Raw genomic sequence first — 21,420 nt, forward strand, 5'->3', positions numbered from 1 at the left:
TGCCTGCTGGACTTCCCAGTGGCACAGTGGTTAAGAATCCACCTGCCAAATGCACGGGACACGGGTTGGATCCCTGGCCGGGGAAGATCCAACATGCCACGGAGCAACTAAGCCCGTGCGCCACAGCTACTGAGCCTGTGCTCTAGAGCCCACAAGCCACATCTACTGAGCCCGCGAGCCACAACTACTGAAGCCCGCGTGCCTAGAGCCCCTGCTCTGCAACAAGAGAAGCCACCGCAATAAGAAGCCCGCGCACCGCAACGAAGAGTAGCCCCCGCTGGCGGCAGCTAGAGAAAGCCCGCCTGCAGCAACGAAGACCCAACGTAGTCAAAAATAAATAAGTAAAATAAATAAATTTATTTTTTTTTTAAAAAGTGCCAGCTGCTAAAACCGGAAGGCCCTTCTCCCCACAAAGCTCAGCCTGGGCTGGGTGTTTTGCAGCCAGGTGAGCATCTGAGGGGCATTGAACGGGTGGGAAGCCGGGGAGAGGAGCCAGGGACGGGGAGCCGCTCGGGCACGGCCTGAACCCCAGGCTGCGGAAAGGACAAGCCTGAGACCTAAAGTGAGTTAAGCAGGAGTTGTCTCCTTGGCAAACCAAGGAGGAGCAACGGAGCCTCGATTTGGCTAAGCCTGCGGCTGGCGCCCCTCCCCTCTGCGGGAGGCCCCGCCCACCCGAGACCACTCGCCCGCTCACAAGTCCAGCTTGTAGCGGCGGAAAGTCCAGCTGCTTATTGGGCACGTGTTGCTGCAGAGATTGCAGCAGGCGAAGGCGCCGCAGTAGCTCCCCCCTCCGTCCGAGTCCGGGTTACGTCGGGCCTGCGGGACCAGGACAGGGTCACCGGTACCTGGGAAGACTCCGCCCCCGGGCTGACCTCGCCCCTGCCCATCCCTCCCACCTGCAGCGGCACGCGCAGGCTCAGTTCCTCCGCCAGCAGCTCCCAGGGCGCACAGCTTGGCGAAGTACACGGCGAGGGCGCGGCGCTTGGCGAGACTGCACTCCTTGGGGGGCCGGGGTCTCCGGATGGACCAGACCCCGGAGCCCCTCCTCTCATGATCCCGCCTGGGAGTGAAAGATCCCGTTCCGCGCGCGCGGGCCCTTGGCCGCCTTCAAAAGCTCTTTGATTTGCGTTTCCTCGTTTGAAATTCAAACGAGGGGGGAACTAGCACCCTCATTTTACAAACGTGGAGATAGACGCTGAGTAGGCCGGCGTCATACAGTAGTGGCTGCTGGTTCCCATTTATTGAGCACCTCCAATGTGCAGGCCCTGGGCTGAGCGCTTTGCACACTGACCAGTTTAATCATCACAGCCCCTCTATGGGGCTGACGCTACGGTAAAGCCCATTTTACAGATGAGGTGCTGAAGTCGCTTGCGCAGGTCACAGGGCTCGTTAGGGGAGCCCGCGCTCGGCCTCGGGGATTGAGCCCGCGCAGCCCGTCCCCGCCGCGCTCACCTCCTCCAGGAGCACCCCGGCCGCGCGCAGGTTCCTCTGGAACTTATCGCGCCAGCTCCGCTGCAGGAGTCGCTGCCACCACGCCCGCCGCGGGGGTCGCAGCTTCTCCTCCCTCACGAGCAGGAAGTCTGTCCCATCGCGGAGGCAGAAGGGCAGTTGGGAACGGTCTGCCCCACCCTACCCCACTTCCACCCTGGGTGGGGAGTTGGGGGCTGGGTTTATCAGTCGCACTAAAGCCCAAATTAAAGGAAATAGTTCGTGGGACTTCCCTAGCGGTCAGTGGTTAAGACTCCGCGCTCCCAAAGCAGGGGGCCCGGGCTCGATACCGCATGCCGTAACTAAAGATCCCGCAGGAGGCAACGAAGGTCCGCGTGTCACAACTAAGACTCGGCACAGCCAAATAAATAAATTTTTTTAAAAAATGGAAATAGTTCGCGCCACAGCAAGAGCGACTGGGCTTAGCTCAAAGGAGGAACTGCCCATTGCAAGAAAAGGACCAGAGATGCCACGGGATTCCTCGCGGAGGTAAGACCTCTCTTTCCTCCCTGTAAGAGAGGGACTGTGGGTTGGCTACTCTGGCTGCCTGAGTGAAGCGGTGAAGTGGGGCTAAGAGTCCTGTCTGGCCCCAGTCTCACCGATTTCGGTTTTCCAGTCGCGGAAGAAGTTGCCTCCGGAGTCTGGGACACAAATGCTGCCGCGGGACGCGCAGAGACGGTCGTCCTCTGGTCCTTGTCCTCGGCGCCATCGCCGTCCTGGGCGCAACAGGACCGGAGTGCCGGTGAGAGGACCCCGGCGAAGGTACAGGTGCCAGGAACTTCTCCACCCGCCCAGCTGGGCCGCCCCTCCTTCCGCCCACTCGCCCGCCCGCCCACCTCTGGCTAAATATAAAGTGCAACAATGGAGGCGCTGTCGGCGCGATCTGCGACCCTTCTCCCTCTTCACTCGCTCTCAGCCCCAGAAACACCACCACTACCATAAATAACAACAGCGACAAAGACAGTAGCCAACATTTGCTGGGCCCTTAATTCAGTGCCTGGCCCAGTACTAAATATTTTACACGCATTTACTTGTTACAACTCAAAAGAAATGAGTGGGTGCTCTTGTTATCTCCATTTTACAGATGACACAAAGGAATTAAAGTGAACAATCCAAAGTCACAGTTCTTCACCTTCCTTCTGGACCACGGTCCCAAGCCTCAGTCGGTCCCCTTTGCTCCCAGGAAACACCCCTTCTTTCTAGAATAGAATTGAATACCAACTCTCCCCACTTCACCTCGCCCCCACTGGCCCAGCCTCTAGGTCTGAGGTCACAGGGAGGGAGGGGCCCCCCACCCCCTTACTCCCAGCTTGGGCCTCTGGGGATTTGCCTCCACACAGCTCTGACTTGTCTTGGGCCCTGAGCCCCATGCCACCCTCTGGGCACTGCTCCCCCAAGTCTGTTTCATGGCACGGGGTGGAGGCTGGGGGTGGTGTCATGTCTGGCACCAGGCTGCCCTGGGAGTAAGGAGATCCAGGGCAGCACCAGGGAGTCCCACCCCCATTCTGGACTCACCCAGGGCTCTGGAGGCCTGCCCAGCAGCCTTTGCAGATCTGGCTCCTGCATCCCCTTCCTCATCCTGGGAGCAGGCAACTTGCCTGGGGTTCTCCTTGTTGTCCACAAGGCCAGGCTTGGCTGGTGGCTGGCAGCAGGCAGGAGCTTCACTTACCAGCTCACTGTGGCCTGGGAAGGCTGGGGGAAGGAGAGGAACAGGAGAGGGAGGAGGGAGCGAGGCACCAGTACCGTATTTCCCCTCCTACAGGCAGCCCCAGGCTTCTGGTTGGAAAAGCAAGACCAGGTGGGATCCTGTGAGGGGCTGGACCCAGAAGACACCATTGGGGGATGAGGGGAAGGGACAATCCAGGGGAGAGGAGCATGGAAGGCTAAGAGCATCAGGGCTGCTCCATGGCTCTGCAACCTTGGAGAAACGCCTGACCCTCTCTGGCCTCAGCCTCCCTATCTTAGTCCATTGGACTGCTACAACAAAAAACCACAAACCGGGTAGCTTATGAACAACAGAAATTTATTTCGCATGGCTCTGGAGGCTGGGAGTCCAAGATCAAGTCGTCACCACTGTCCAGTTCTGGAGAGGGCCCTCTTCCTTGTTCAGAGCCAGCACTTTTCCTCTGTGTCCTCAGATGGAAGGGGCTAGGGAGCTCTGTGGGGTCTCTCTTATTATAGCACTAATCCCATTCATGAGGGCTCTGTCCCCATGACCGAATCTGCTCCCACAGGCCCCTAATACCATCACACTGCAGACTAGGATTTCAGTGTACCCATCTGGGGAGGACACAACCGTTCGGTCCATAGCACTCCCCCTCTGTAGGAAAGGGGCTTGGGGAGGGAAGAAGAGGGGTCTGGGATGTCCTGACAAACAGCACCAGGGCTGGGCTGCAGCACATACACACCCCCACCCCTGGAGAAGCTAGTCCCTCCTCCCACCAGCTTCCCTCTAGAGCCCTGAAGTCTGTGGGCTCCAGGGCCCGGAGGAGCAAACATGGCTACCCTCTTCCCAAGGATCCCCTCTAAGTCAGGGCTCACCCCTGACCCAGCCTGGGGGCATAGTCACCACCCCTTCCCTCCAGGTAGCCCCAGGGCCCACAGAGGGAGCAGCAGGGTATTTGCCTTTGAGCTGTTGTGAGGCTTAACCTAATAGTGGAATTTCTGGCACCAAAATGGGGAGAAGCCAACTCCCCGACTTCCGGTGGCCTCCGGACACACCACAGAATGGCCTCTGCCTCCAAGGCCCTGAGAGAGGAACTTTATCTGGAGTCTGGACCCTCTCCTGTGCAGGACCTACCACGTGATTGGTGGTGTCCAGTGGAAAACTATTGAAAAACTATTAAGGATTTCAAGATGGCAACAGCAGAGCATTAAACCAGGTGTGGGCCCCCCAGTGCAGAGCCCTGTGGACTGCTCAGGTGCCAGGCCCAAAAAGCCGGCCTGAGTCCGTGTGTGTGTGTGTGTGTGTGTGTGTGTGTGCGCGCGCGCACACGCACACACACACATTCTCTTCTCATTCGCTCTCCACGACCCCACCCAGAGTCCACTCTGCGGGGAGAGCCACCAGCTATTAGGAGAATTATGGCTCTGCAGCTCCCTCCTCCCTCGGGCTTCCAGTTCTCTGCACTTCTGTGGAGGCCTCTAAGGGGGTAGCCTATGAAATACTAAAGTGGCACTGGGCCTGGGCTCTGAGGGGCTGAGAAAGCAGCGCTGGGATGGCAGGTGGCCGGCTCCAAGCCTTAGCACCGTTGTGGTCCCCACTTTGTTCTTACTCAGGGAGAAGGGAATTGTTTACCTCTTGGTTTGGGGTGAAAGTGGGTGAGGGGTCGATTCTCTGACTGGAGCAGTGCTAACCAGTGCCAACCAGTGCCCTGCTCTGCTGTGGGGAGGATCTAGGTTATTTCTCCAGAGCAACCTCTGGCTCTTGGCTGAGCTGGTGCCCAAGAAGGATGCTGAAGCTTTAAGGCCTGAGATAACTGGCTGGGATGTGGGGTAGCTGGTGCCCACAACACACACAGGTATCCATAGCTGGAAGGTCACATTCCAGCCCAGAGGCCACCTTTGCTGGGTCCTGCCTTGCTCTGCCTGGTGGGTAAGGTCTACTGGAGCTAAGAACAGAGGGAAATGGGCCAAAGCAGAGCTGAAGGCAGCAGTGGGACACTCTGTGGCCCGGGAGCAGGAGTCGGCCGGTGGGCTGTGCAGGCTGTAAGGCTTGGGTCCTGCCCAGCAACATTCCTCCTCTGGGACATGGGCTAAGCTCAGGTCTCAGCTCTGAACCTGAGTTGGGGGTAAGAAGGGGCTAAAATCAATGCTTTAGGCCCTGGAAAGGTTGACAAACCTACAGGCAGTGAGTGCACATGGTGGACAGACTGACAAGCAGTGCCATGCAGGCCATCAGTAAGCGTACGAGTGTAAGCCAGGGAGAGCACGCAGGAGCCTCCTGTGTGTGCCAGGAGGGAGAAGCGGGGCAGCATTTTAGGGCAAGTACTGGTGTGTGTGGGCACATGATAATGCGCATGAGTGTGGAGTGTTCAGAGCTGCTTTCTCGAGAGGGGGCTCTGAGGGTCAGCTGGCTGACCTGGGCATCCAGGGCCCTTCCAGCTGGGTCAGACTCAGGCCGGCTCTCTGCCCAGGGGTCCATCTATGGGGCTGGAGAGGGTGTCACTGGGGAGGGAAAGAAAGTATAAAGGCTGGCTTTATAAATAAATGTATAATTTATTATACATTTATTATACAAAGTATAAATGCGGCCCACATTCACTAGTGTCTGGCTGATGGGGCAAGGGCACAAGGTCACTCACCTTCCTTCTCCTGTCCTTGCTGGCCCCCTGCCAGCTCATGCCCTGACCCCCCCCACCTGGCCCAGTCCCTGCCCAGTGATACTTTCTGGTTCCCCCAGGCTGGCAGGGCCCCTGTCCTAAGCATAGCTTGACAGCTTCATGGTCAAAAAAAGGAATTCCAGAGTGAGGTGCTTGCCTCCTGGACACACAGGTGGACTACATTTCCCAACCTCCCCCACTGCTCTGTGTGACCATGTGACTAGGTGCTGGCCAATGGAATGTGGGCAGAAATGAGGCACACCGTCCTAGGCCAGGTCTGTAGAAACCTGCTGGGGGACCTTCCACCCGCACTCATCCCGTCTGCTGACTGGATGTTGATGCCCCAGGACAAACTGGGAAGAAACTCATGGAAGATGTCAGAGCCTGGGTCTCTGAATCAGTGTATAGAGCAGAGCCTCCACACCCACCTTCACCTCCACCTGAGGTGAGACATAGAAAGAAAAAAACTTCTCTTAAGTTAAGCCACTGAGAGTTCAGGGTTTACCTGGTACAGCAGATGGTGTTACCTCAACTAACACGTACAGGCTCTGACTGAAGTCACTTGAGGTCCAGGGCCCAGCTGAGGCACCCCCTCTCCCCAATCACACTCCACGGTTGCTGCAGAAGGGGGAAGGGCAGGGGGAGGCTGGGGAGATGCTTGAGCCCTCAGGCCTTGTGCATACAGTTCCTCAGTTTCCAGAAACCCAGACTCCTAGGGCAGAGGGAGGAGGCCAGAGGACAGCCAGACGCCCTCAGACGGCTGCCCTACCGAGCCTTGTGCCCCACCTCACTGCCAAGAATTCCACAAGGAAAGTGCTCTGGGGGCGGGAGCCTTCTCAGGCCACCATTCTCCCTGACTAGGACCCTCTGGCTAGTCCTCGGGATGAGATCAATATTCCTGTCCCAGCCTTAGGCCCTGGGGTCCTGCTCTGGGTCACCTGAGGGTCGGGAGTGCCCACTCATCATGCCACCACCCCTCAGCTGGGGGGGTCCTCTGGGGGGTTGGGGAGCAGGCCAGCTGCCACCTGGTCCTGGTGCCACAACTGCTCTGCCAGGCCGTTGAGCACGTGGGCAATGTCGGCCAGCCCAGCCCGCCCATCCAGCGTGCGTCCATCTGCCAGCCGTCGCCCTGGCACACTCTTCACCCGCAGGAGGGGCAGCTCCCAGGCCTGCCGGAAGGCTGTGAGGTCACGCTCAGGCACGTCCGTGTGCATATACTGGTCAAATCTGGAGGAGGGTCAAGGAGCCTGTCCGGGCGCCTCTGCTTACCACCCCATCAAACCCAGCCTTCTCCCTCCTCCCTTGCCCCCCACACCCAGGGTCTGGGGGAGGCCCTGTTGCAGCCTTTAAGATAAAGCCCATGGGGCTGGACCCCATAGCTGGGCAGAGGCAGGCTGCCTGACACCCTTGCTCCGTGCCTTGCCAAGTGTGGCCTCTGACAGTCCTAGGGGCCACCCAAAGGATACTTGGAGCCGATGACCAGCCTGACCACACCAGGGGCCTCGCCTGCTACTCGGGCCAGCTGTCCAGGGAGGTCTTCAAAGGAGGCACGGTCAGTGAAGGAGAAGAGGAAGAGGAAAGCATCTGTTTTCTCCTGGCAAGCCTGGGGATAGAGAGGCTGATGAGAGGCTGATGCGAGGCTTGTAACCAGAACCTGTCGGCTGCAGGGCCCTGAGAAGTCTCAGCACCATCCCTCCTTTCACAGACTGGGAAGCTGCGGCCCAGAGCAGGGAGTGGCTGGTCCCAGGGCAGAGCTCTCCCAGCCCGGGCAGCATCCTCAGTCCATTCATGCCCACTTCGGGCTCATGCAGACCAGGCAGGCCAGGCTCAGACGCCTGTGCTCAGAAGCCCACCTCAGGCAACCAGCCCCTCCTGGACCCACCCAGGCCCACCTTCCTGCTCACCGGCAGCATGTGATCGAACTTTTTGAGCGCAGACTCCCCGCAGTCCCAGAACTCAAAGCGGAACATGACAACACGGTCGCTGGCCTGCAGCTTGGCCGGCCAAAATACCACGGTGGTCTGGATGCCTGGGGAGGCAGGGGTCAGTCACTCAGCACGGGAGAGGTGGAGGTGGAGAGGAGTAGGGGGCCCAGGAGGAACAGGAAGAAGAGATATGTCCCTACCTTAATGGGTCCTCAGTCTGATGGGGGAGGCATAGTCCCTGACATGGGAGAACTCTCAGTCCTATGGGGGAAACTGCCCTGCCCCAGAGGAGCCTCCAGTCTACCAGGGAGAGGCAGCCCTAGCCCTAGCCATGACAAAGTAGTTTCCTTCTTGTGCACTGGGGAAGCCAAAGGTCCCGGAATACTCTCAGATATTGCAACATGATGGTCAATCAGCATCCAGTGGAAGGAAACAAGAAAGGAAGATCAGTGTTTTCTGAGCACCTACCTTGTGCCAGCTCAATGCTAGGCATGTTACCACCACTATCGCTAGTACCAACCCCACCACAACCCCAAGGGGTTGGTACTATTATCCCTTTTGGACAAAGGAGCCAATGTAGGTTCAGAGAGGTGAAGTGACTTTCCAAGGTTGCAGAGCAAACGGTAAGGCTGGTTACAAATCCTAGCTTATGTGGTCCAGGGCAAGTCTTTTCTCCACCCCAGGGAAGGCCTCCTAGGAGGGACTCACCAGTGGTCTCGTGGTGCACCACGGGCACCTCCAGGCCAGCCAGCTTGGCCACCAGCGCTGTCTTGCCCACACCACTCTTCCCAGACACAAAGATCTTGTAGCTGGCGGTGTCAATGGCCACAGGCGGGGGCAGCACTGGTCGCTCGAGCAGCCCTGGGGCAAGGAGGGATCCAGGTGGGGTCAGGGAGTCAACGTGCACTTGCCCCATCATACCTTGGGTGTACAACCTCATCTCTCAGGGCTTTTTCAGTGCCAACCAACCATTCCCTATACAGCACTCATGACAGAGGCCTGGGATACAAGCAGCATCCCCGGAGGAGAAGCTCTGCTGGGAACACCTGTGCTCTGTGAACTGGGCCAGTGCCTACTCCAAATAACACCATTTTTCAAAAAAAGTTTGATGCATGAGATGATTTTTATTATTTTATTTTATTTTTTGCCGCACCACGCGGCTTGCGGGATCTTAGATCCCCGCCCCTCCGACCAGGGATCCAACCCAGGACCCGGCGGTGAAAGCACTGAGTCCTAACCACTGGACCACCAGGGAATTCCCTGATATGGTTTTTATTAATACTATCACATATCCTAGATTTCCCACAGGTAAAAGAAAGGTTTTTCCTAATTCTCTCCTCAGTGGAGAAATATCAGCAAAAGTATCCTTAATTAACATAAACTCCTTAGAATCAATACAGTTGAGATATTTATGAATGTTTACTTATTTATTTATTTATTCTTTTTTTTTTTTTTTGGTCCCACCGTGCAGCGTGTGGGATCTTAGTTCCCTGACCAGAGACTGAACTCAGGCCCACAGAAGTGAAAGCGCCGTGTCCTAACCACTGGACCGCCCTGAATGTTTTTAATTTAAAACTTGCAAAAAATAAAGTCTAAACTATGATCCATCTATAGGCGTAGGACCTCAAAATCCTAAATTGTGGGTTGCCTGTCACTCTCTGGTCTTAAGCCTTCTGGTGTTTTGTCTCTCCTGGCCAGAGCTGGACTCCTGCAGCCGATGCCAGGCCCCTCTGCTGGCCTGTCAGCTGACCTTGCCTGGGTGAGTTAACTTCACCCTGGGGAACATGAGTGTCTTATCCTGGAGACAGCAGGATATGGAAGAGGCTTGTCTCTACTCACTAGGGGATCTTGGACAAGTCTGCAACGTGCTGTTGAGAAGGTTAAATTGGAGTCCATTGTATAAAGTGCCCAGCAGAGGGCCTGCCACCAGGTGAGGCCTCAATCAACAGCCTCTCTGGTGATAGTGGTTCCTGGCAGGGTTTTGGCTGTTTCCATGGCTCTGATGACAGAATTAACTCTAAGGAGGTTTGGGGGTGGGGACCCCAGGATAGGGCTTCTGGGGTCCCCAAGGTTGAGGAGTGCAGTGGAGCAGGCCCTCACTGCCCTGCTTCTCTGCTCCAGGCCCCCCACCACAGGGGACACTATTCTCCCCAGGGAGTGGCAGGTGACAGGCTGGGGGAGGGGGGCACTTACCAAACACCCGCCGTCGGTTCTTGCGCAGGATGCAGGCCAGGTACTCCTTGCCCTCGGCGGTCTCGTGCCAGTCTGGGACAATCACTGAGCCTGGGGCGGGTAGTCTGGCCATGGCTGGGCCACCTGACGGGGAGGGGAGATGGTAGAATGCTGAGAGTAGGGGATGGGAGAGGGTAACTGTTCCAAGCTGTACCTGTGAGGCCTCTTAACCTGCCCTCGGACTCTACCCTGGAGCCCCAGCTCCCTCCTTGGAGGATGGAGCAATTATGGAGTCCCACCCTTCTCATTATTACGACTAACATTTTTGGAATCCAAGCTCCCTTTCAACATCCTGAGGGGTTACACACCCCCGTCCCCGTCTTATCACCCAGAAGGTGCAATTCCATAGTCCTTTCTCCTCCGTATTGCTCCCTGGGGGACAGCCATCCCATTATTGCCCCAGAGGGCATTTACACAGTCCCTAGCTCCCTTGTCTCCTCCGGGGGGCGGGGAGTCACACAGACCTGCTTCTCCTCTGCCTCCTGGATCCTGACTCCCAGGCCCACCCAGCCCTCACCATCAGCAGTCCCCGCGGGCGAATGGGCCCGGGTGGAGACCGCCCCTTTAAAAGCCCGCCCAGAGCTCCCGCCGCCCAGCACGCGGGGTCAGCTTCCGCCCTGCTTGCGTCCGGCTTCGGCTCAAGCCGCCAGCCCAGGCGCTGGTGCTTGAGGCGCATGTGCGGAGGCTGTTGTCATGGAGACGCGGGGGGCGGGGTTGGGCTGCCGGGTTCCACGTAGGTTTGGTCTCTCCTATGTGTGCAGCCACTCCGGCTCAGAGACACCCTGGACAGGGACTTGCCCTCTGGGCCATGGATCCTCTTCACATTGCTCAGTCCCAGCCCCAGTCTTTCCTCCAAAACTTGATCAAATCCCCCTTCTCCAGGAGCCTTCCGTGCCTCTTTGCTCCTCAGTTTCCTCTTCCATAAAGTGGAGGTAAAATACTATTACCTCCTAGGGTTCTTTACAACACTGCCTGGTCCATAGCAGTGCTCAATAAGTTTACTTATTATTGTTGTTACTTATTCCTGCTCGGCAGGAACTCGATATGAATTAAACACCACTGGCTTCACAGATGGGGAAAAAGCTGCTGAGAGATGTCAACGGACTTGCTCAAGGTCTTAAAAATGAGTCAGAGGCTCTCCAGTCACTCATTGATTGATTGATTGATTGATGTCACTCATTCAACAAATAATAACTGAGCGCCTACTGTATGCCTGGACTGTTCCAGCTGCTGGGAATACAATGGCAACAAGAAGTCCCTGCCCTCCTGGAGCTGACATTTCAGCACTGAGGCCATGAGCCCTTCTCCACCGTTCCAACACTGGGCACCAGGCCTGTTACCCTGAAGATTTCCAACACTGGGCATCAGGCCTGTTACCCAGAAGATGGGTGCTCAGTAAATGCCCATTAGTTGGATAGGACGCAAAGTGGGTCATTACTGACAGGTTGTCTATTACACTGTCTTTTTTTTTTGGCTGCGTTGGGTCTTCGTTGCTGCACGCAGGGTTTCTCTAGTTGCGGCAAGCAAGAGCTACTCTTCGTTGCAGTGTGCAGGCTTCTCAGTGCGGTGGCTTCTCTTGTTGCAGCTCTAGGCACGCGCTCTCAGTAGTTGTGGCTCGTGGGCTGCACGCCTGCATTGGCAGGCGGATTGTTAACCACTCTGCCACCAGGGAAGTCCTCTGTAAGTTTTTTGTTGGTTTGTTTTGTTTTAATTAATTAATTTATTTATTTTTGGCTGTGTTGGGTTTTCGTTTCTGTGCGAGGGCTTTCTCTAGTTGCGGCGAGCGGAGGCCACTCTTCATCGCGGTGCACGGGCCTCCCACTGTCGTGGCCTCTCCCGTTGCGGAGCACAGGCTCCAGACGCACAGGCTCCGTAGTTGTGGCTCACAGGCCTAGTTGCTCCGCAGCATGTGGGATCCTCCCAGACCAGGGCTCGAACCCGTGTCCCCTGCATTAGCAGGCGGATTCTCAACCACTGCACCACCAGGGAAGCCCTCTATAAGTTTTTTATTGAAGGCCAACTAAGTGCCAGACAGTGGGGGCTTTACCGAGGTTAGCTTGTTTACTTCTATAAACAAACTTGTGGAGTAAATATTATCATCCTTCTTTTCTTTTACAGATGAGGAAACTCAGAGACAACGGGATTGTCTGAAGTCACGCCATACAGGTGGTCAGTGGGAAAACTAGGCTCAGAACCTAGGGTTCCTGGACTCTGAAGGATGTCTCTGTTCTGCCAGATTGGGTCTTGTGTTTTTAAAACTTTGACCCCAGCCACCAGGAGGGCCATTCCTAGTAAAGCTGAAAGCAGCCAGAGGGCCATGAACCCACAAATCATTGAGGTCCATTATGAGTCCCCAGGGGGGTAGAGGGGACAGGGCACTTGCCCGCAACTTGCTTGCACTGCAGCTAGGCAGAAATACAACAAATTAATAACCATTCCTACAGGATTCTGCAGCTTGAAACCATTGCCTGTACTCCCAGGTCACTCAGTTCCCCTTCCTGCAGTTCCTAGCGCATCTGCCAGAGTTGGGGTTAATCACAGCTGTGTGGAGTTCTCACCGTGGACCCCGAGTGCCTCAGTCACAGGCCTCAGATCTGATTTATCTCTGGGTTTCCAGACTTCACATCCAGCCCTGTCCGGGCTTGGCTTGTGGAGGGCTTAGGGAGAGTGTGAGGAAAGGGAGCAACTCGACAGAGTGAGCTTACTAGTTAACCTGGAGGCCAGGTAAGGTGTGAAGTCCTCTTGGGCACAGAGAAGGAGGCTGGTGGTCAGATGAGCTAGTGGCCAGAGGGTTGGGGGAATCAGTCTTCACTGCCCTCAGGAGCTCATGGAGAAGACACTTCAGTGAACATCAGGAGGCTGTTCAAAACATGGATTCTCGTGCCCCGACCCCCAGAGGTTCTGCTTCAGGGGGTCGGATGGGTCTGTGAGCCTGAACATTTAACAAGAGCACTGGGCAGTTCAGAAGCTGGGCTCTGCAACAGTCGGCTTGGGCACCACAGACGGGGTGGTGTAAACAACAGAAAGTGTCTTCTCACAGTTCTGGCAGCTGGAAGTCCAAAATCAAGGTGCCAGCAGGGCTGGTTTCTGGTGAAGAATTTCTTCCTGGTTTGCAGGCAGCTCCGGCCTCACAAGGCCTTTTCTCTGTTCATACACACTCTTGGTGTCTCCTCCTCTTTTCATAAGGACACCAGTAATATTGGGTTAAGGCCCCACACTTATGACCTCATTTTACCTTAATTACCTCCTTAAAGGCCCCACTTCCAAATAAGTCGCATTGGGGGTTAAGGCTTTAACACGCGGTGGGGGTGATGCAGTTCAGTCTGAAACAAGGCCCAAAGACCTCACTGAACACGGTCACCACTGCTCGGGACAGGAAGCCAGTCGGGGGTTGCAGCCTGGAAGTGGGGTGGTTGGAATTGTGTTTCAGAAGGATGCTGTGAACATGGTCTAGTGAGTTCCTCTCTCCTGTGCCTCTTTGACCACTAAGTTGTGTGTCCCCATAAGGATCTCCTCTTTGGGTCTCAAGTGAAACGGGTGGGCCATCTATCTAAAGGCCCTTCTAGTGTAGAACCTTCTGATTAATCCACTCGTTTTTTCATGGTTTGGCCTTCTCCCCAGATTGAGCACCTCCTGGACAAGACTCCACAAGGCTTCGAGAGGAAGATCTGTCAAGGCAGGGATGCAGGTGGCCCAGGCGGGCAGACACACACAGAAACCTGAGGACCTGGCGGGCAGGGGTGGGGGCGGGTGGGACGCCCAGGGAGTGTAAGTGGAGAAGGGACACCATCGGCTTCATGTTTCCATCTCTTGCTCGGATGCTATAGCTGCTGCCTTCAGGGCTTCCCTGATTGCCCTCGGGGACACCACACAGGCACCAGAGTGATCTTTTTGCAACATAAATCCACTACTATCACACCCATGAGTAAGTCTTCCAGTAGTTTTCACTGCGCTCAGAATAAAATCCAGACTCCATGCCTTCCAGGCCTTCCGTGACTGGCCCCTGACCACCTCTCGCTTTCATTTCAACTGCCAACCTCTTCCCCTGGCCTACTGCACTCCAGCGACTCTGGCCTTTTCCTGTTCCCACTTAGGGCCTCTGCGTTGCATCCCACCCCCGGGAGCCCTCTGCACCACCCCAGTGCCTCACATGGATGACTGCTCCCTTGCTCAGGTCTCCTGCACAGAAGCCTTCCTCCCCTACACTCAAGGATATGCCCCCAGACCCCTGGCTCACTTTCACATCGTCCTTTCTTGATCCTGAAATTTTAAAACGTATTGTCTGTCTCCCTCACCTAGGACATAAGCTAGGATAGGTGCCTTGTCTTTTTGTTCTGTTATATCCCTGTATTAATTTCCTAGAGCTGCAGTAACAAAGTACCACAGACTGGGTGGCTTAAATAACAGAAATGTATTTTCTCAGTTCTGGAGGTTAAATATCTGTGATCAAGGTGTTGGCAGGGTCAGTTCCTTGGCACAGTGGTCCCCAACCATTCTGGCACCAGGGACCAGTTTCATGGAAGACAATTTTTCCACGGACGGTGGGAGGAGGGGATGGTTTCAGGATGATTCAAGCACATTACATTTATTGTGCACTTTATTTCTATTATGTTGTAATATATAATGAAGTAATTATACAACTCACCATAATGCTGACAGAAGGTGGAGCTCAGGCGGAAATGCGAGCGATGGGGAGCGGCTGTAAATACAGATGAAGCTTCGCTCGCTCGCCCGCCGCTCACCTCCTGCTGTGCAGCCCGGTTCCTAACAGGCCATGGACCGGTACCGGTCCGTGGCCTGGGGGTTGGGGACCCCTGCCTTGGAGGGCTGAGAGGGAAGGATCCATTCCAGGCCTCTCTCTTTGGCTTGTCAGTGACCATCTTCTCCCGGTGTCTTCACATCGCCTTCCCTCGTGTTAAGTCCTTGTCCAATTTCCTCTTCTTATAATGACACCAATCCTACTGGTTTAGGGCCCACCCTTAATGATCTCATTTTATTTTCATCACCTCAGTAAAGACCTTATCTCCAGGACTTCTCTGGCAGCCCAGTGGTTAAGACTCTGCCGTTTTACTGCAGGGGGTGGGGGTTTGATCCCTGGTTGGGGGACTAAGATCCTGCATGCCGTGTGGCCAAAAGAGAAAGAACTTATTTCTAAATATCACATTCTGAGGTACTGGCGGTTAGAATTTCAACATATGAACTTTTTCTAGGGTGGGGGAGACATAATTCAGCCCATAATAATCCCTATTACTTAGAATATGTCTGAAATATAGTAAAAACTTAATAAAAATGTGTTGACTGATTGCCTGGCTATGGCTACAACATGAAGAATGGCTTGAAGGACCAGTTAGGAAGCAGGGCAAACATTCCAGGCACGAGTGGAGGAGGACATGTATTTCTCAAATATTTATGAGCACTCTGGGTGCCAGGCCAGACACTGGGAAGACAACAGTGAAAGAGATACAAGCCTTGCCCTTGTGTATTCCACATTCTGGTGGAGACTGGTAAGCAGGGCAGTAGGGTAGAGAGGATTCTAGTCGGCAGATTGAAAATGTCCAGATTACCTTTAAATACAGGATTTGGGGCTGGAGCTGCCAAATCATCCCCAGGGAGTTCTTTTTAGGCTGGGATGTGACAGGCTTGTGCTTGGTGGCAAGGCTGGTGTCCTTGACCTGGACAGCCTTGGGTCAATCGCCTGCTTAAAACCCTCTAACAGCCTCCCACTGCACCTGCTGTCCACACCCCTCCCTCACCATGGCCTCCAAGGCCCACCTGTGCACTCTGCCCCTACTCAACACTCCAGCCACACTGGCCTTGCTTCTCCTCCTTGAACTTGTCAAGTTCACACCAACCTCAGGGCCTTTCTTCCCGTTGTTCTCTCTGCATGGAATTCTCTTCCCCCCATCTTCACATGGCTGCTGTTTCTTACATTCGCGTCTCAGCTGAAATGTCACCTCAGAAAGGACGCTCTGATTAGCCCAACCCCATCACATTCTGTCACATCCCATTTTAATTTTCTTCATAGTATTCATCTGGAATAATCTTGCTTAGTTGTTTACACATTTGTCTGTCCCTTCTCCTGACCCGCCACTGAAATGTAAATTCCACAGGGCAGGGGCAGGGCCTGGAAGTGCCCCTTACAGTGGGTACCATATATCTGCTTAATGCAGGAATCCACGCTGGCCAGACACCTCCTCCTCCACCTCCAGATCCTGCTGGCCACCAGAGGCTGATGTTTCTCCCTCTCTGTTTCTAATCTCTCGTCGGCTGCCACTGTCTGGGTCCGGGCACCCATTCCTGGGCTCTGCCTCTCGTCCCCCATCTCCAATTCATTCTCCAGTTCTCTCCACTCCAGTCACACTGACCTCGAGGCTCTGGAGGGGCCAGTCACACCCGGGTCTCTGTGCCTTCGCACAGGCTGTTCCCTCTACTGGAAGACCCTTTTCTTTCCTTCCTCCAGCACTTGCCAGAATCCCTCTCATCCTTGGCTCTTGTGGATCCCAAGCACTTCATCTGACTCCTCTCCTTCTATTTGGAGCAAGTACAAGTTTTTACCTCCACTGATTCAGACATTTAAGAAATAGAGCTTTGTTTCCTCGGACTCAATTTAATCTGTCTCTGCTATGCAGACATTTTAATCCAGCAATCTCCTGGCAAACTTAAGTTCAGTGATTCCTCATTCCTCATACAGCTTAAACACTCAGTCTTCACAAGGCTGTTCCTTTTCATGCCCCCCTCCTCTGGCCCTGGGGCTCGTGTTCAGTGAGGTGGCTGGGAGGCACTTATCCAAGTGCCAGGGAAGCATGGTGGAGTGCGGGTGGGGTACACAGCCCTCAGACGTCATCCCTCCTGGGCCTTTGTGGGCCTCCTCCTCCAGAGAGAACTCTCCTCTGTACATGTGCCATGGCCTCATTCATGCTGGCGTCTGTCAGAGGTGTTCTCTCCTCCCACTGTGGATCCTGGCCATGAGCTTCTGTCCCTGCTACATCTGAGGGGATGACCTCTGGTCACTCTGCATTGTCCTCAGCCCTGAATACCGGCTCCTCTGGACATGCCAGACTCCCCACAGCTTCTCTCACCCTTCCTGGAGCACAGGGAGTCTGTCTTCCCAGTCTGAGGCCTGTAGGCCTGCATATTCTGCATTACTGACGGCCAGAGGCCAGGCCTGGGCCCCGCCGACCTGGGATCTCCCAGAAAGGCTCGGTCCTCATCTGCCGTCTGCCTCAGTTTAGCAGGGTGAGGCCAGGACAAGGAGAACAATTTCCTAGTTCTCTGGCTTCTTCTCAACTGTCCTGCCCCCTGCTGGCTGTGTTGGTTGTTCTACTGACTTCACCTTCTTCTCATCTTTTAGTATGACATAACTGGACTGTCTTTTGGCCTCAGAAGCTCAGGATTTGTAGTCTTTGTTCAGCCAAGGTGACACTCCCTGGCGTGTGATGAGGTTGTGAACTCCTCCGGGGGCAGGCCTCTTTTTGATTTATCTGTGCCCAGTGCCTCAGGGGTCAGTCGACGTTCAGGGAACATGTGCTGAGAATGAGTGATCCCCAGGGCAGTCCTGGGCCCTCCCGGCCTTGCCGATGAGTGGGCAGCAGCCCAGGTCCCAGGGCCCCAGAGCAGGAGCTTCCTTCTTCCTCCCAGGCTTCTGTCTGACAAGGCCTGGCCCTCAGCCCGCCTTCTCTTCCCTGCAGTGGGTAGGCAGACAGGCTCCCTGGTGGGGGCATGGCACACTCCGCCAGGCCTCTTAGGCATTTAAAACTTCAGCTCAGCTTTGTGCATACTGACAGGGTCCGGGCCCAGAGCCCAACCCCATGGGGAAAACGCTGGCTTTCCCACAGCTGTGGGCTGGAGCAGAGAGGGCAGGCTGGCCAGCTTCGGGATGGTGCTCAGAAGCGTGGCAGAAGACAGAGAAGGGGTCCTCCCCAGGCTTTACCAAGAGAGGTGGAGGAGAAATGGGCAATTTTCTCCTCTAGTCCATTTAGTTTCCTTCTCAAGACTGCTTCTGATAGTGTCAAGGAGGACTTGAAGCCTTTCACAGGGTGCCCCCAGGTGGCCTTTTGAGGAATCACACCCATGCCATAGAGGAGCAATTATTGCTGGTTCCAGCTAAACTGCTAACCTGTGAAGCCAGCAGCATCATAACCGTTTTAGCTGAGGCTCAGAGAAGTGGGATGACTTGCCCCAGCTCAATGAGACAGCAACAGCTTTTGAACCAAGGTCTTTCCTGGTCCAAAGTCTGTGCCTATGTCCCTGTCCTGCAGCCCCTCTGGGAAGTTCTAAGTCCACAGAACCACGTCTCAAGAATTAAAAGGGCATATAGAGGTCCCTTGGTCTCATTCTTGATCTGATGCATAAATCATCTCTGTCATCTCCTCCCATGCAATTTACCCGTCTCTGCCTGAATACTTCCATCAATAGTGAAATCATTACCTCATAAAGAATCCACAAGAATGCTGGACTGCTTTTGTCAACGGTATATTGTAGGGAGAAGGGGATAGTTACGGCCATTGAGAGCAAAAGGCAGACTTTAGCTGGAGAGGTGAGAAGAAGAGGAAGAGCTTAAACACTTAGTCTCTCTTGGAAGTCTCCCTCAGTCTCTCTTGGCTCTTCCTGGAAGAGGTGAGAAGGGTAAACCCCAGTCACCTGTGGTGACACTACAAGCAGACCAGCCTGCAGGGTTTCGAGCTGATGCCTCCTGTACTACCCGGACCTGAGGAAGCTCACAGCCTGGTCTTTCCCAGGTTCCCGGATGAGGGTGATGTGAGGCAAAGTCTTGGGCTGAGGAGCTAGCTCAGGGTAGTAATAGCACGGGCAAGGCCTTTGTCTCCTTGTTGGAGTCAGTGATTCCTGCACTGCTCCCCCACAGGGCCAGCTGGAGAAGAGCTGTAGAGATGCGGGAAGCAGACAGGACAGCGTGGCATTGCCCTTTCGCTGGCTGGGTGCTGTGATTCAGACCCAAATGTACACAGGCCTCTGGCCCTTTAGTAGCCAGGGAAGTGGCCAGGGAGTACTGTGCTGGGACTGCACGGGAAGGCAGTGGTTGCCAACTCCTGCAAGGCCTGGGGTTGAGTCACGGCTCTTCTCTGCGCTGTGTTCTCCTTGACATTAAGGTTTCTCCTCAAATTGGCAAGTTCCCTCCTCTCTGCTCCACACATCCTCTGACGTGGGGTCAATCACACTGCTGTCTTCATGCTCTGACCCTTCCAGAGCGGGAGGCTGCTCATCAGAAGTTAGGAGCATGGCCCCTGGCACAGACGGACTGAGTTAGGAAGCTGTCAGGGAGCCTTACGGGACTGACCCATCCCGAAGGCTGGGCATGTGGGGTCTTCCCAGACCACCGATCACCACTGGCACCCTACCCACCGAACATCACCTCCTCTACAACATCCCATAGTCTGACTATACAGGCAATGCTTCAATTCCTCCAGTGATGCCACACTGGTTCCACTCATTTACGTAGAGCTCTGATGGTACAAAGTTCTTCCCAATGAGCCTTCTCTAGAACTTCTACCTACTGGACCTCGTTTAGCCCAATAGAGCCATAAGGAGCAAGCCCAACCCTTCTGCAAGGGCAACTGTGGAAGCATCCAAAACAATCCTTCTATCCCTACCACCACCAAATCAGTAGCTGCCAGCACATGGGCCCTCTGTACCCAAGACCCTTCCTCACACCATGGTCTAGTTTGCTATATGCCTCAAAGTACAGTAAACAGAACAGAAAGCATCAGACCACATGTTGTTAGAAATGGAAAAGTTTCATCTTGCAGCTTGGGAAACACAACTGTGCAGACAGGATGAGACCTGCAGGCTTACAGCACCTGAGCCTGGGATAAGGTTAACATTCAGTATGCACTGAATGAAAAGAACATAACAGTGCTTGGCGCAAACACCCAGGGGTATAAGAAACTGGCACATACTCAGCAAGTGGCTTCAGGGCTGTAGCCCCCCCACACTCCTCCTAGGCTCCCACACGGGTGGGCAGACTCATGTCATCAGCCCCCCAATGATACTAAGTGTGCCTTTTTTTTTTTTTACCTACATGAAACTGGTGTCCTTCTCTTCCTTTATCCTTTAAATGTAGGAGACACAGGAAATTGACCTAAATCTGATGGAATCTGACTTCTTTTGAATGTTTTTTAAAAATAGTAATTAATTTAGATATCTATTGCACAAGAAACACCTGTGGCTACTACAGAATATACATAAGCAAAACAAATACTAAAATTAGCTATAATTCTACCACTTAGAAATAAGTCTGAAGTGGGTCTCTTGTAGACAGCATATATATGGGTCTTGTTTTTGTATCCATTCAGCAAGCCTGTGTCTTTTGGTTGGAGCATTTAATCCATTCACGTTTAAGGTAATTATCGATATGTATGTTCCTATGACCATTTTCTTAATTGTTTTGGGTTTGTTTTTGTAGGTCCTTTTCTTCTCTTGTGTTTCCCACTTAGAGAAGTTCCTTTAGCATTTGTTGTAGAGCTGGTTTGGTGGTGCTGAATTCTCTTAGCCTTTGCTTGTCTGTAAGCTTTTGATTTCTCCATCAATCTGAATGAGATCCTTGCCGGGTAGAGTAATCTTGGTTGTAGGTTCTTCCCTTTCACCACTTTAAGTATATCATGCCACTCCTTCTGGCTTGTAGAGTTTCTGCTGAGAAATCAGCTGTTAACCTTATGGGAGTTCCCTTGTATGTTATTTTTTGTTTTTCCCTTGCTGCTTTCAATACTTTGTCTTTAATTTTTGTCAATTTGATTACTATGTGTCTCGGCATGTTTCTCCTTGGGTTTATCCTGTATGGGACTTGCTGCGTTTCCTGGACTTGGGTGGCTATTTCCTTTCCCATGTTAGGGAAGTTTTCGACTATATATAATCTCTTCAAATATTTTCTCTCTCTTCTCCTTCTGGGACCCCTATAATGTGAATGTCATTGCGTTTGTTTGTTTATTTATTTATGGCTGCGTTGGGTCTTCATTGCTGTGAGCGGGTTCTCATTGTGGTGGCTTCTGTTGTTGCGGAGCACGGGCTCTAGGCACGCAGGCTTCAGTAGCTGTGGCCCGAAGGCTCTAGGGCACAGGCTCAGTAGTTGTGGCGCACGGGCTTAGCTGCTCCGCGGCATGTGGGATCTTCCCAGACCAGGGATTGAACCCGTGTCTCCTGCATTGGCAGGCGGATTCTTAACCACTGCGCCACCAGGGAAGCCATCGTTGCGTTTAATGTTGTCCCAGAGGTCTCTTAGGCTGTCTTAATTTTTTTTCATTCTTCTTTCTTTATTCTGTTCCACAGCAGTGAATTCCACCATTCTGTCTTCCAGGTCACTTATCCGTTCTTCTGCCTCAGTTATTCTGCTATTGATTCCTTCTAGTGTAGTTTTCATTTCAGTTATTGTATTGTTCATCTCTGTTTGTTTGTTCTTAATTCTTCTAGGTCTTTGTTAAACATTCTTGCATCTTCTCGAT

The 21,420-nt window shown here is 53.9% G+C and overlaps 2 protein-coding genes across 3 annotated transcripts in view; both read right to left on the bottom strand.

Moving 5' to 3' along the window:
• The window catches only part of LOC118881734 (anoctamin-7-like), a 15,998-nt gene extending 11,947 nt beyond the window's left edge, over nt 1-4,051 (bottom strand). Inside the window, 5 exon segments of the mRNA XM_036826918.1 lie at nt 695-816; nt 1,453-1,580; nt 2,088-2,204; nt 3,004-3,180; nt 4,030-4,051. Coding sequence (XP_036682813.1) covers nt 695-816; nt 1,453-1,580; nt 2,088-2,204; nt 3,004-3,180; nt 4,030-4,051 — 566 coding nt within the window.
• A 1,696-nt stretch (nt 4,052-5,747) lies between these two features.
• Nucleotides 5,748-14,662, bottom strand: CPLANE2 (ciliogenesis and planar polarity effector 2). Of its 2 annotated transcripts, none has more exons than XM_036842789.1 (6): nt 14,613-14,662; nt 9,929-10,051; nt 8,444-8,596; nt 7,715-7,839; nt 7,277-7,413; nt 5,748-7,037 (listed from the first exon to the last, which is right to left on the bottom strand). In XM_036842789.1, exons 2-6 carry the CDS (start codon nt 10,038-10,040, stop codon nt 6,788-6,790), a joined length of 777 nt encoding a protein of 258 aa, XP_036698684.1. In that variant the 5' UTR covers nt 10,041-10,051; nt 14,613-14,662; the 3' UTR covers nt 5,748-6,787. The 2 variants fall into 2 exon arrangements, with proteins under 2 accessions (XP_036698684.1, XP_036698674.1); XM_036842779.1 differs by lacking the exon at nt 14,613-14,662 and adding an exon at nt 10,432-10,775.
• Nucleotides 14,663-21,420: the final 6,758 nt, after the last annotated feature.

Source organism: Balaenoptera musculus, chromosome 1, assembly GCF_009873245.2.
Source record: "Balaenoptera musculus isolate JJ_BM4_2016_0621 chromosome 1, mBalMus1.pri.v3, whole genome shotgun sequence".
In the NCBI taxonomy this organism is placed as follows: Eukaryota; Metazoa; Chordata; class Mammalia; order Artiodactyla; family Balaenopteridae; genus Balaenoptera; species Balaenoptera musculus.

Bases quoted from the DNA above. Each gene is read 5' to 3' on its own strand.
- CPLANE2 (XM_036842789.1), bottom strand. From the start codon at position 10,040: ATGGCCAGACTACCCGCCCCAGGCTCAGTGATTGTCCCAGACTGGCAC. The intron at 7,840-8,443 runs GTGAGTCCCTCC...CTGCCTCCCCAG, and splicing joins GGTGCACCACGAGACCACTG to GCATCCAGACCACCGTGGTA. The intron at 7,038-7,276 runs GTATCCTTTGGG...ACCCTCCTCCAG, and splicing joins AGGCTGGTCATCGGCTCCAA to ATTTGACCAGTATATGCACA.